This window comes from Camellia sinensis, chromosome 10 (genome assembly GCF_055761805.1).
Source record: "Camellia sinensis isolate YWXY chromosome 10, ASM5576180v1, whole genome shotgun sequence".
Classification (NCBI taxonomy): domain Eukaryota; kingdom Viridiplantae; phylum Streptophyta; class Magnoliopsida; order Ericales; family Theaceae; genus Camellia; species Camellia sinensis.
This window is the reverse complement of record NC_138970.1, coordinates 182,812,677-182,826,105: the sequence shown is the minus strand read 5'-3', so window position 1 is coordinate 182,826,105 and position 13,429 is coordinate 182,812,677. Positions and strand designations below refer to the sequence as shown.

At 36.5% G+C, this 13,429-nt stretch overlaps 2 protein-coding genes across 7 annotated transcripts; one reads left to right on the top strand and one right to left on the bottom strand.

The window, feature by feature from the left end:
• Nucleotides 1–213: 213 nt before the first annotated feature.
• Nucleotides 214–5,491, top strand: LOC114279015 (protein NEOXANTHIN-DEFICIENT 1). 6 transcript variants are annotated; one of them, XM_028221169.2, is made up of 11 exons: nucleotides 214–533; nucleotides 2,749–2,869; nucleotides 2,969–3,052; nucleotides 3,142–3,205; nucleotides 3,400–3,446; nucleotides 3,857–3,911; nucleotides 4,148–4,186; nucleotides 4,477–4,645; nucleotides 4,730–4,808; nucleotides 4,888–4,944; nucleotides 5,078–5,491. In XM_028221169.2, the coding sequence occupies exons 2-11, from the start codon at nucleotides 2,805–2,807 to the stop codon at nucleotides 5,334–5,336; spliced, it is 918 nt and encodes a 305-aa protein (XP_028076970.1). In that variant the 5' UTR covers nucleotides 214–533; nucleotides 2,749–2,804; the 3' UTR covers nucleotides 5,337–5,491. The 6 variants fall into 6 exon arrangements, with proteins under 6 accessions (XP_028076970.1, XP_028076968.1, XP_028076971.1 ...); XM_028221167.2 differs by having other exon boundaries at nucleotides 4,474–4,645; XM_028221170.2 differs by lacking the exon at nucleotides 4,148–4,186 and having other exon boundaries at nucleotides 4,474–4,645.
• Nucleotides 5,492–5,592: 101 nt separating this feature from the next.
• Nucleotides 5,593–11,649, bottom strand: LOC114279016 (serine carboxypeptidase-like 45). The gene is made up of 10 exons (XM_082893079.1): nucleotides 9,152–11,649; nucleotides 8,425–8,526; nucleotides 8,222–8,321; nucleotides 7,622–7,710; nucleotides 7,451–7,530; nucleotides 7,038–7,319; nucleotides 6,818–6,942; nucleotides 6,258–6,350; nucleotides 6,064–6,181; nucleotides 5,593–5,917 (listed from the first exon to the last, which is right to left on the bottom strand). The coding sequence occupies exons 1-10, from the start codon at nucleotides 9,417–9,419 to the stop codon at nucleotides 5,768–5,770; spliced, it is 1,407 nt and encodes a 468-aa protein (XP_082749205.1). The 5' UTR covers nucleotides 9,420–11,649; the 3' UTR covers nucleotides 5,593–5,767.
• Nucleotides 11,650–13,429: the final 1,780 nt, after the last annotated feature.

Sequence of the window (13,429 nt, the reverse complement as noted above, 5' to 3'; positions counted from 1 at the left end):
ATTTGAGAAGATAGTTGAGTTTTTTTGTGATTGAATGTGATGTTTGTGTGAAAAAAAAAAATAAAATAATTATAAAATTTGATGTGATATTTTATTTGAATTTATTTTTTTTAATTTTATAATTAATTTATCTTTTAATAAAAAAAACTAAAAAATTCAAGTTGTCAAACACCGCCATTATAAAAACTTATCATTGAGTAATCGGTTGGCGCCAAATCAGTGGTCATGGGAAACTGGAACTGGGATTGGGGATTGGAATTGGATTGGATAGAAAAAGTAGTTATGGTTTTATTTTATCCACTTCACTTCTTTGCTGATGTCATGACTCATGCTTCTCTCTCTCATCACCACCACCACCACCAACAACAAACCCCCCCCCCCCTCTCTCTCTCTCTCTCTCATCACCACCACCGCTACTCTTAACCCACAAAGTGCCAAATTCACATCCCTACTCTTAACCCACAAAGAAATTTCACGCCAAAGCTTTCTGGGATTGCATCTAAGCTTCTGGGATTGTGGCAAAAAATCCGCAAGTAAAAAAACTTTCTTGAATTCTCTCTCTCTCTCTCAACAAAAGTGCTTTCCTTTTTTGCTTTTTCCTCTGAAAACACTCATCATGGGTTCTATTCATTGTTACCAAATGTGTGCTAACACCTTCATTTTTCAATATTTTGGTGAATATATATGCCTTTTCCTATTTAGTTATCCTATTCTACTGATGTGCTCTTACTGATTTTGTGATTTTATCCTCTCTCTCTTTGTCATGGATTTCATTATTATTTTATTTTGTTTTGTTTTGTTTTGTTTAAATTTTTTTTTAAGAATCTGTATGATGGGATAAGGAAAAAGGAAGTAGCATAAGCATTAGGTCTAGTGAGGGAGCGCTCGACCACCGGGCCAATCTGTTGGTCTTTTCTCCACATTTACGCTCTGTTTAGTTGAAAATTTAGAAAAAAAAATTTGAAAAGAGAGAGAGAGAAAGAGAAAAGATATGTATAATTAAATAAAATGTAAATATATTTTATAATACACTTTTTTGGGTGGTATGGGGACAAAACATTATCTATTGACAAACCTAAAACACGAGCCTTAAATTCACCTCTAATGACATAGGGTTGATTTTTTAAACCAATCAGTAACTGACATAAAATAGTCTACATTATTGTGCGAGTCATAATTTAGGGGTCTGAAGCTTTTTCCACATCCATTTCCTTGCAGTATGTCTTGGGAAATTTTTTACCCTGTGTTTGGTTGGGATTTCGAAAAGGAGAAGGAAAAACGGACGTGAAATGTAGGAATGGCAACGGGGCGGGGCGGGGCGGGGCCGGGGATCACACCCCCCGTCCCCGATCCCCGATAGTACAAATTCCCCCGTCCCCGTCCCCAATCCCTGACGGGGAACCTATCGCCATCCCCGCCCCGTCCCCTAACGGGGATCGGGGTTCCCCGGCCCCGAAAATTCCCCGGTCAAAAAAAAAAAAAACATTGAATGAGAAGATCTAAATCCAACACACAGATCCAAAAAAAAATTATAGATCTACTAAACATTTATATATATAAAGATTTTGAAAAAAACATTTAGATATGTTTAAAAAAAAAAAAAAGATCTGAATCCATATATATAAAGATCTATATCTAAAAAAAAAACATAGATTTGTTGAAAGGATTTCAAAAAAAATCCAGTTGGTTAGTGTAGGCATAAAATTGATCGGTCAAGTTGGTTAGTGTAGGCATAAAAAAAATCTCAGGATGGACCATACATTTGTTGAAAGGATTTCAAAAACATAGATTTCAAAAAAAAATCATAGATCTGTTAAAATAATCATAATATATATCTATATATATATGTATGGATGAAAGGATTGTAAGTTGTAACAGAGGCTTGCTTCAGATCTGCTTGCTTCAGATGCTTCTTCAATGGCTTGCTTCAGATGCTTCTTTAATGGCTTGTAAGTTGTAACAGAGGAACTTTGAGTGAGAGGGAGAGAGAGAGATGAGATACGGTGGGTGAGTGAGAGGGAGAGAGAGATGAGAGACGGTGAGCACGACAGAGAGATCAGAGACGGTGAGTGAGTGAGTGCGAGGGAGAGAGAGATGGGAGGGAAGAGAGAGAGGGAGATTAGATGTGAAATGAAAAACAAATGAAATAAAAGAAAGAGAGAGAGAGAGAGAAAGAAGCAGTATAGAAAGTATGTATAATATATATATATATATATTGCTTCGGGGACATCCGGGCCGGGGATCGGGGCCGGGGCCGGGGCTGAAATATGTGTCCCCGTCCCCGGCCCGAATATCATCGGGGATGAATTTTTGCATACCGTCCCCGGCCCATAGGGGATATTTTTCGGTGAATAACCATTGAATTCAGGGTCGGGGAGTCGGGTCACCATCGGGCCGGTTTCAGATTGCCATCCCTAGTGAAATGTGAATAAAATATATTTTATCTAATTTTACACATTATTTTCTCTTTTTTTTTAAATTTTTTTTTAAATCTCCCAACCAAACACAGTTTTAGATGTCATTTGAACCTACAAAGGCTACTCCTTCCTTCTTAAAAGGCATAATCATGCTGGTTTTTATCAAGAATCCAAAGTGTAGTTCTTTGTTATGTACAAGTTGTTTTGATTCGACTGTTAGTTTCACTATTGAGTTTTGCTAATTGTCAATAATTAATTGCATTGTGGGGCAATTTAGTCCATCGTTCATATGTTGATGCTATTATTTTCTCTCTCCATTTTTTCCCTGTAGGCATTCTGTGGATGGAGCTCAAATTCCTTACTTTCTGAGGGACTATTGGTTTCTTCATGGAGGTTAAAGAAGTAAAACCACCTTCAGGGTATGGCAAGCCACCATGGGTATTCAGGGGCAGGCAAGAGTTCTTCTCTTCTTGGATTTATTGCTTTCATTATGTATGTTTCTTTGCCAGCATGAAAGTAATTTTGCACAACCACCTGGTTTCTGTTTGCAGTGCCCTATATCAACTTCATCTTGTCAAAGCAGAAACTGCTCGAGCTTTCGTCCCAAAAGAGTTCAAATTAGTTGAAGCTTTTGGGTATATCCTTACTATAATCTTAGTGAGGCAAATGAGGAGTTTTGAGAATTTTCATTTCTCATTAGTTAACTTAAGTCTGTACTTGACAGATACACGCTTGGTGGCTTCTTTCTTGCCAGTTATGATGACAGTCCGGTTGGAATCTTTGATGAGGTTTTGTGTTTTAACCTTAAATTGATAGCTCTGGATTGAATTGCATCTTTGTAATCATGGGAAAGCATGAAATGAGTGCTATATTGTTTCTAGAAACTGATTAAGTTGAAACCAATTTCCCGCGGGGGGGGGGGGGGGGGGGGGGGGGGGGGATTGTGAACTAGAATAGTGACTTGGTATTTTGTTTTGTTCAGCTCGTGGTGATTGCAGGAATTGTATGGAATCCACCCACATCTTGTGCGTAAGTTTTTACCTATTTATTTTGGGTAACACAAAGCTAATAGCAAATAATTGTGTTTACAAGATAACCCACAAGGTAACAATAAGCTAATAGCAAATAATTCGTTCTTGTAAAGATAACCCACTTCAAAAATCTTTACAAGTTGGGACCAAAACTTGAACAGTAAGCCAAAAATTGAACAGTAACCATTTTGACAAGGCTCAGCAAATAATCCGTGCTTGTAAAGATAACCCACTTCAAAAATCTTTACAAGTCGGGACTAAAACTTGAACAGTAAGCCAAATGTGCAAACGAACATTTTGACAAGGCTGATTCAGCTCGTATGACTCATGAAGCACATTAATTAGACCATGAAACTGTAACTTTAAAGCAGTTAGAAAGTAAGCAAGGTTCATACTTTTTGTGAACAGATGGGCTGCTAGGGTGCTTGTGAGCAGTGATGAGGCATGTGTTCATGGACGAAAGGTGGGAAGCTACAGAGTCCCAAGTATATATTTTTGATATTTCAGATTTCATCAGTTATGGAAAATTCATTATTTTCTGGCATAATTTTTAAAAGAAAAATAACATTAGGGAAAATGAAAAAAAAAAAAAAAAAAAGGTTTAGTATGGCTGGTTAATTAGGAAATGCTGTCATACTTGCTAGATTTCGTTTAATAAGAAGTGCGGTGTTTCTACTTTTCTTGTATTCATTCTCACAGGCTGTGGGACTTCCAAGTCAAGCTGCTCGGTTTTCCAAGGTGGGCGTTTGAGTTGAGCATTTTATTGTTGCTGTCATATATCGAAATTCAAACATTAAGTTGTTCTCGTTTTCTGATGTATGTGATTCTTTCAAATGATCAACTTTTCTCAAACAAGGGTTATAGATGTTAATTTTACTGATAAAAGAATTATCAGTAAGCCACTGAAACTCTACATTGCAAACAAATTTGTTCGTTCATCTTAAAGCATATACTGGGATGCCTTTGAGTTCTCAAAAAAATTAAAAAAACCCAGGTGTTTTTGTGTATATGGTTTTTGTTTACAGCAGCGAATTACAGCAATACCAAGGCAATCAGAAAGCAAAGCAAATGGATTTTTGGGCATGATTGGCGTTGGTACTGCATTCAACAAGCCAATGAATTGCTTGGATATTCAAGTGACTGAAGTCAAGGGCCCTGTGGCAACAGATATCTGCACCATCAGCGTTGGTACTGCTGGTGAGTTGGTTGAAGTATTCTTTTCTTCTCTCTTTTTTTGTTTCTTTTTTAGGTTTTTGGTTTTGATTATCTCTCTCATCTCAGCTTTGGCAAAGGCAGTGCCAGAGCCAAATTTGAACAAGTTGACGGGGCCAGTAATCAATATGTCACTTCCAAGCTTTAGGTAATTTCTGCAATTGTCTACAATTATTAAAGTCTGCTTTAGAAAAAAACTAAATTTTTTCCGTTCTGTAAAATTGCAGTGGCCGTACAGAGTATAATCCTCATCTTCTCAAGTATTCTTGCCAAATTGAGTGCAGGTTAGTTGTACTCCTAGGCTCCAAGGCAAGCTCAGTCTGATTGCAAACAAATTATGTTATTTGATTCTAATGATATAATTTTTTTTTTTAAATAGATATATTTCACGTGCTTTAATACAGTTATCTCATGCAGGATAAGAGCGGTGCATCCTGCAAAGGTGTCAGGACTGCCTGTGAAACCAAAAAATGACACTGAACAGTCTCCTGAACAGCAGAGTTCCAATTTTGTGGATTCCATGACCAGAGAGCTTGGAGAAAACGAAAGAAACCTTAGCATATCTGTCATGTTATCGAAGCCAATTTTAGCTCTGGAGTTCAATTGTCTAAAAATGCAGGTTGGAGCTCCTATTATAGTTTTTCCCTGCTCTAAGAACACATCTAGAAGTTGTTGATTGTAACTAGTCTTTGTAGTTATCCTTTCGATTTTGTGTGTTATAATTTGATTGTGCGTGGAATTTTGTTGTCTTGAGCTGCAATTTTTTGTATAATTGTTTCAAGATTCTATGATTAAATACATTGCTTGAGCTGATTTTCGAGCAATTTGACCTTCGGTTCTCTTATGTTGTGTTTGGATCTTGGATTCGAGTAGAGATTTATATTTCATTCACATTTCCTTACCCTTTCATTCACATCGGTAGAAAGAAGAAATATGGCAAAATATTGTTTCATTTCTTGAGACCTTTACAAAATTCTTTGATTTGGAAGTCCCATAACATGGACAAACCTAGCAATCAAACAAACAAAAAATTTCATTCTCAAAGATCAACAATGCATTCACTTATCAAACTTTACTTACAATCTCAATTGGGATTAATCAGATAGATCAGAATGCTTCCGGTAGAGGCCTGCCTCCCAAAAATGCCTTGAACAGCACAAGCGATCGCTCGGGTTGAGAGAAAGGAGCCTCATGTGATGCCCCTCTAATGGTGGCGAAGGAAAGGACATCATCATAGACTTGAGTCCATCCACCAACCTGAAAGAGAAGATTAATCAAAACATCTTTGGGGGAAATTTCTCTTTATTGAGAAAATACCTACTTTTCACTAGGTTTCTGGTGAATTTTAGGAATGCCAAAAAACAAAAACAAAAACAAAAAACAAAGTGTTTAGCATGAATTACCTGCATCCCTGCAAACCAAACTCTGTAGGGCACCGTGGTTTTCAGCCCTATCTCTTCTGCTAGTCCATGAACCAACGTTCGACTTCCAATCAATGGGATAACAGAATCTTGATCTCCACTGTGATTTAAACCAAACATAAAATCAACTAAAACAACTACATAGGATCTTATGCTTTGAAGTTCAGTGGCAATACCTGTAAACCAGCATAGGGATTCCCGATTTGATGAGTTTTCCCACGATAGAGATTGTTGGTATCTCCAAGTCAAGCAACTCATAATCCAAGATACTGATATCCATGGATCAGAAAAAATGAATTAAACAACTTCACCAAAGAAACAACACAGTTCAAGAAAACTCTTCACAGTGACATGTTTCATTTACAAATTGATCTAGGTGTAATTGAACTCAGTTTGTAGCAAAAGTGGTGCATTCAAGAATACAGAAGTGCATTATCACTCCATTTGTAAAGAAATTCTTGCAGTAAAGTGGGGGCAGAACAACCAGCTAAATTTTCCAATGATCCTTCCTAAGCTTTTCTTTTGACAACATCCAGCCTTCTCAATGGAGGCATGATTGTTTTGTTATTCAAATTTACACCCTACAATTCGGAATAATTGATTTGGTATTTTTTTATGCTGCTTCAACTTAAAAGCTAGCTAATTGACAAAAGTGCTTTAGGAGGATTTTGGTTTTTCTATTTTAATATATCAACGTAAGACTGGTTAATTATTGATATTTATGAAAGAGAATTACTTGCTGCAAACGAGCCATCGCTTGACTCCTATAAGGCGTGCATGGAGAGCATTCTGCACATCTCGTCTATTTAAGTAGCTTACAGTTTCATCTTCCACACATACATCTACAGTCTCTGCAACTTGCTGTCCAATTATAGAAAACAAATCAGAATGGATTACAAATTTCAAATTAGATCACAAAGTAAAGTTGGAAAATGAAAAAAATTGGTTGAACTCACCTGGGGAGTGAGGACTTTGGATTGGGAGAGCACAGATGATATACAGACATCAAGGGTAACATCATACTTGTCAACATATCTACTCGTTTCAATTCTTATTAAGCTCATGACTCTTGAACAAGTTGGAGACACAGAGCCCCTATAGTACTCGCTCACATAACGTGAGTAGTTACAAGTGGAAGTGAACAATTTGTAGGTGGAATCCGATATCAGTCCATGAGACCAGAAAAACTCAGCCCTCGAGTTAAAGTCAGTTGCGAATTCCAAAACTGGATTACCTAACTGCAGTCAAGTAAAAAACTTAAATACAGATCATAAAATCGTGTTGAAAGTGTTCATAAATCAACAAGAATTCAATTGGGTTTTTTTTTTTACAACCAAAAGTTTGAATTTTTCATCACTAGATTACTCACGGCGATTCCTTTCAAATTAAACAACTTGTCCTTCTTGTTGAATTGAATAATAAGTTCTGCTAGTTGAGGTACGTAGTGACCTGTTCGTAAGCGAGCAAAACAATTAGTCGTTAACTCTATCTTAAGTATTCTGATTTTAGAAAAATATTTTTTTTAGTGAAAGTTATTTACCAGCATAACTTTCTCCTGTAATGAACAAACTTCTATTTCTGTATTGTGGGAATTTGGCAAACCATCTATGCAAGAACACCAGATTGTCCCTGGCTATAATGGAAAAACAAAGACAGAGACAAAGAGTTCAGAATTCAAAGGCTGTCTGTCTATCTGTAAAGTGGGACTTTTTTCTAGTCCAAGTAGAGGAAAAAAAGAAAAAATAAAAAAAGGTGAACTTTGAACATGAAATTAAATTGAAAACTTACATAGTACTACACCCCGATAAGATTCATAAAACTTGTACCCAAAAAAAATATAATAAAGAACTCTTAGAAAACAAGGCTACGTACTCAGAAAAATATATCTATGGACCACATTCATTTTGGATGTGACCCACATCATACCAACTTTGAATCTACATCATACACTTCACTTTGAGGTAAAAATTATAGGTTGCATTTTCCAACAAGTTGACTTGTGATTTGAGTATAGAGATGTTTTTAGAAAATATATACACGAGGACTTCATTTTTTTACTCTACGGAAAACTTGGTTTTGGAAATGATCAATGTGATGAAATTAAAGAAAGTTGGGTAAATGTGGATAAAATTGGAGAGACATGCCTGTAATCTTGTCATTGACAGCTACATAAGAGGAAGAATCAGTTGAGTAAGAGAAACCAACTCCAATTGGTGTCTCCAAATACAAAATATTTGCTTCTGCAAATCAATAAACACACACAATCACATGAGATCAGTTCATGCATTGCTTCAAAATACCCACTTGTGCACAACTTAAAAAGGCAATAATACAATACACTACCTCTGTTCCAGCTGTATCCATTCCTGACCAGTACCTTCCCACTAGGCCTAAAAGGCCCATTTTCAGAGAATGCCCCAACCCCCAACGAAGAACAACCAGGTCCTACAATCAACATCAAAACAAAATTTAGATACCCAATAATATTAAATACATACCATTTGCAATATATATATATATATATATATTAGTGGCGGTTGTTGTTGAACAGTTTGATATACATTTTTGGACCATTTCATAGTAGTTTAAGCTTCGGGAAAGTTGGTAACTTTAACAAGGTTTCAGAGTTGAGATTGAGAGAAGTTTTGGGTTGAATTATCTCCATTTGCATTTGGTTTCGTTTGCATTCTCTTCTCTCTCTATGTATCGTGCAAGATGGGGTTGCACAGGAAGGAGGGTGTTGAATAGCTTGATACATTGTTAACAACTTAAGCTTTTGGAGAAGTTGGCTACTTAACCAGTGCAAATGCAATGTTTTTGCAAGTTTACTTCTAAATTTTGAGTAATTTAACGAATGAGAAGGATGGGTTAAATCTGAAAATCATTTAGCAACTATTTTACTGAATGTAGAGTTTTAAATTAACCAAATTATAGGTTTGGAAAAAAGAAAAAAGAAAAAAAATTCATTCACAGTTTCAGAAAACATTCACAAGAAATAGGTTGTACACTTTGTATAATAGAATAGACATGTGTAGGGGGTGTGCATGAGGAAGTGAGAAGTTGAAGAAACCTCCATTTAACCAGAGAACAAGAGGCTTGGAAGGTGGATCTATTTCTGCTTCAACAAAGTAGTAGAACAGAGCTCTCTGTTTCTTGTCATCAACAGTCACGTACCCAGAATACTGCTCGAAGCTGACTTGGGGTTGCCCTGGTAGCTGATTAATCCTATCCATTGTAGACAACAGAGAAGATTCTACTTCCATCACAAGGATTAGCCCCTCAAACAATACTATGGCCAATGGCAATGCCATAGTTTTCCATTGTGAAGAAGATGGCATGACTTTCAGTAGTATAAAGAGGAAAGAGGCTACAGAGAGAGAGAGAGAGAGAGAGAGGCAAAAAGGGGTTGCTCAGTTCTGTGTCTTTATGAAGAGAGTGCTGTTTTCTTTGTTGTTATTAGGACAAATTGCACCATTAAGAAAAATTTTGCAATAGTTTCACTTGAACCTCATATTTTTAGTTTTGTTGCTATGTTGTCATTTTGTCATGCGTCACGAAAACTAGTGACAGTATTAAATTAAATTATGAATTGAAATCCCATGACTTAACAAAATGAATTTGTTTACATACCTTTGATAGAGTGTTAGCCCTACTTAAAATTGTAAATTTAATATACTTTAAATCAATTAGATTTTATATTTTATTTCATAATTCAATAATATGTGTATAGAATCAGACTTTGTTATTATATACAACTTCTGTTGCTTCAGAGTTGGGTCTCACTCTCCTGTCTTGGCCAGAGTCAGCAAGTGGGGATGGGGTGTGAATATATTTCTGAAAATGAAAAGTGAGAGCAACAACAATGAGCTGCTTTTTAAGAATTACAATCCCACTATTTTTGGCATTTGTTTTACCCCCAAAGAAATGCATACTACATATAGGACAAAGATTACACTGTACAGATGACCTATAGTAGTAGTGGATAACACTCTGGTCCATACTCAATAGAAAGGAGCTTTACAGGATTTTCTTTCCCATTTTCCCCAGAAAAATTGGCGAATATGAAAACCAATTGAAGTGGGTGAAAATTAATCAAGTCTTGGTGCTAGGCCCAATGCAATACTCACTCCAAGGTGGAGCTAGGTCGGACCTCGGCCCTATGGCCAACACTTGCTCCGAAGTAAGACAATCATAGGAGTTCGGCCCAATGTACGAGCGTTACTCCAAAGTGGGTCGAGCAACATGGTGGACCTTCTGGATGGACAGAACCACTCCGAAGTGGGTTGAGCAACATATTGGACCTTCTGGATGGACAGAACCACTCCGAAGTGGGTTGAGCAACATGTTGGACCTCCTGGTTGGACAACCGTTCTAGAGCAGACCAACTTAGAGAAGGCCAATTCACTGAAGATCTTTCTTGGGTCCACTAGAGACAAACAACTCTGCTCCTCTCCCTCTGTATGAACATAACGTGGAGACATGGAGGTGCAGAGGGACAAGGAGCATATATGACAGACCTGCGTCTGAATGGCAGGCGGAGTGGTCGTCCTCTTCCAATGAGAGATGTCCGCTAATGAGACAAACAAAACAGACCTGCACCCGAGTATCAGGCGGAGTGGTCGTCCTCCTCCAATAGGAGACGACCACGAATAAGACACGTTGGGCAGATGGCGGAGAGAGAAGGACTTGAACGACAAACAACCTTCTCCTATAAAAGGTGAACACTATTCACTCAGAAGGGATCCGAAAATGGACACACTCAACACATATACTCTTTGTATTCTCTCTTTTTCCTCTCCCTGAGTCCCTGACTTTACCATCGGAGGGGTTTCCGACCAAACCCCGGTCGGGCAGCCTCACCGTTTGTTACTCTGTGCAGATCTTCAATTCCCGGAGCACGGTGTTCATTCACGAAGTTCAACCCTTCTTCATAGTGCGGAAATCACCCCCGCACACCAATGTAATAATTTCTTCCAAGAAATTCATATGGAATTTTCAGAGAAAAGTCGGATGGCAGAATGCAGATTCATGAGGACTTCTGTCATTAGCAGCCATACTTCTCTCTTCCCCATAAAATCATAATATCAAAAATCAGATTTTGACACGTGATAATGTTAAAATATCATAATTTGACAATGTTACTCTAATTATGTAAATATCATTTATTTATTTTTTCATAGAAAGTCAAATATCAAGATCATTTGCGATACTTATCAAGAAACAGATAAATTTTTTCTACCATTTTCAGGTGTTTACCATAGCTCTGGAATTAAAAATAAAAAGATTTAGTTCATATTTATTTGATAAGCGATGAAATTTGAATCCTAAACCCCCTCCATACTCCATAGTTTTTTCCCCATATAGTCACTTACTAATTTTGATTTATTCTATACACAAAAAGGGAACAACACATAATGGCTAGAATAGAACTGAACGAATGTTGAAAACACAAAAAAGTGAATTGGAATTGGGAACCTGATAAGAGTTCTTTTTCACTCTCTCTCATGGAGGTCATGGAGGTGATGATGATGTCAAGGTGAGAATGATACCCACTTCAGCATGTTGGAGGAAACATGGAAGGGGATGCTTATGTGGCATTGGTTTTTAATAAAACTTGGACCAATCATTTCCATTTCAAGAGACAGAAAGTAGAATTAAATCAATTCAAAAGCCCCGTGCCTATCAACTTCCACCTCCATCCACAATTCCATATCTCAAACCTGCTGAAGAAATCATCATCCCAAAAATATTTTTTAGTACGGTTAATTACATAAATGGTCTTCAAAGTATAATTATTTTGGTTCTCAGTATATTAGATGTGTCAATTTGATTACTTAAATTAAATAATCTCTAACTTCATTTCCATCAACAATTAATAATGAAAGTATTGAGTCTTGTTATGAAGTTGTTGAGATAAAATTATAGCTGTGTGGGTAATTTTTATAGCAAATTTACTCATTTCATTAGAGTGTAAAAGCTAAGTTTAGGGTCAAAACTGGCCTTTAAGTAGCTTTGAACTTTATGAAGAGTTTTAGGAGAATTCTATCATACACATCTTATACCATATATATGTTTAGTTATGCTTCATGTAATATTTGGTTAGGATTTTTTTTTTTTTTTTTTTTAATTATGATTCACAAAAATATGAAATTATACTATTTTTTTTTTTATAATTATAAGATACATATAGTACACACCATAATTTTTCTAACTTCTCCATCTTCTTGACCACATGCGCACCTTTTTTTACTGGAAAGAATGCCTTGTACTTTTTGCTGCGTGTCCACCGAGGAGGTCTCACGCCCCCACCACCAGTACCAACCACCATTCAACATCTTATAATATTAGCAAGGTTTCCCTACTTGCCCATACTCGACACCTCTTCTCTTTCTTCCAATTCCAGACCCCAAAAAAAAAAAGGAAAAAAGACACCACCTCTATTACATTATCCATACTCTTTGGATGACATACTTATCCAAGGGTAATTGTTTATGAGGGTGTGTTTATAGATATATATAATGGGTGGGTTGGGAGAAATCAAAATAAGTTGAGCATTAAAAATAAGCCCAACCCCACTCATTTAATAAACAGGTTGAATAAATAAACCCTACTAACCTTTTTATTTTATTGATTTTTTTCTATAATAATTGTAGTGACGGCAATAGTGGCGGTGATGTGATGGGAGTGGAGGTGTAGTGATGGTGGTGTAGTAGAGGTGGTGCTGTTAGTAATCGTAGAGTTAGGGGCAACGGTAATGGTGGGGTGAAGATAGGACTACAAATGAATTGAGTAAGCTAAGCCAAACTTATTTATCCCATTATTTAAAAAAATAATAAACAAACTAAACTTTACAAGCCAAGCTTATTTGACCTTTTACTTAGCTCGTTTATTAAACAAGCCTAAAAATATACTTTGTATTTGTTTATTTACCTAATGAGTCAAGTTTAGCTCGTGAAAAGCTTTGTTCATTTACAACCATAAGTGGAGGTCGCTGTTGTAAACAGATACCTGTGTCCAACCTATTTAAACTTAATTATAGTTGAATTTGCAAGATCCAACTTATTTAAACTTATTTATTAATTTAGATGGCTTAAACGAGTTTTAAATTAGTGTAATTGGACAAATTCATGGTTTTGAATTGAGTTTGTCATCTCTAATTATTTATAGGAACGTACGTTTCAGTAAGAGGCTCAACAAGAATTATAAACAAAGCCTGCAGGATGCAGCAGCGCATGGGAATGCCATAAACCGCGTGATGAGGCTGCTGCACCTGCATATAACATAGTATATGTTCAATAAGAAAAACAAAAAAAGCATATTTAAAATAAATAAAAAAGAGCAGTCTAAT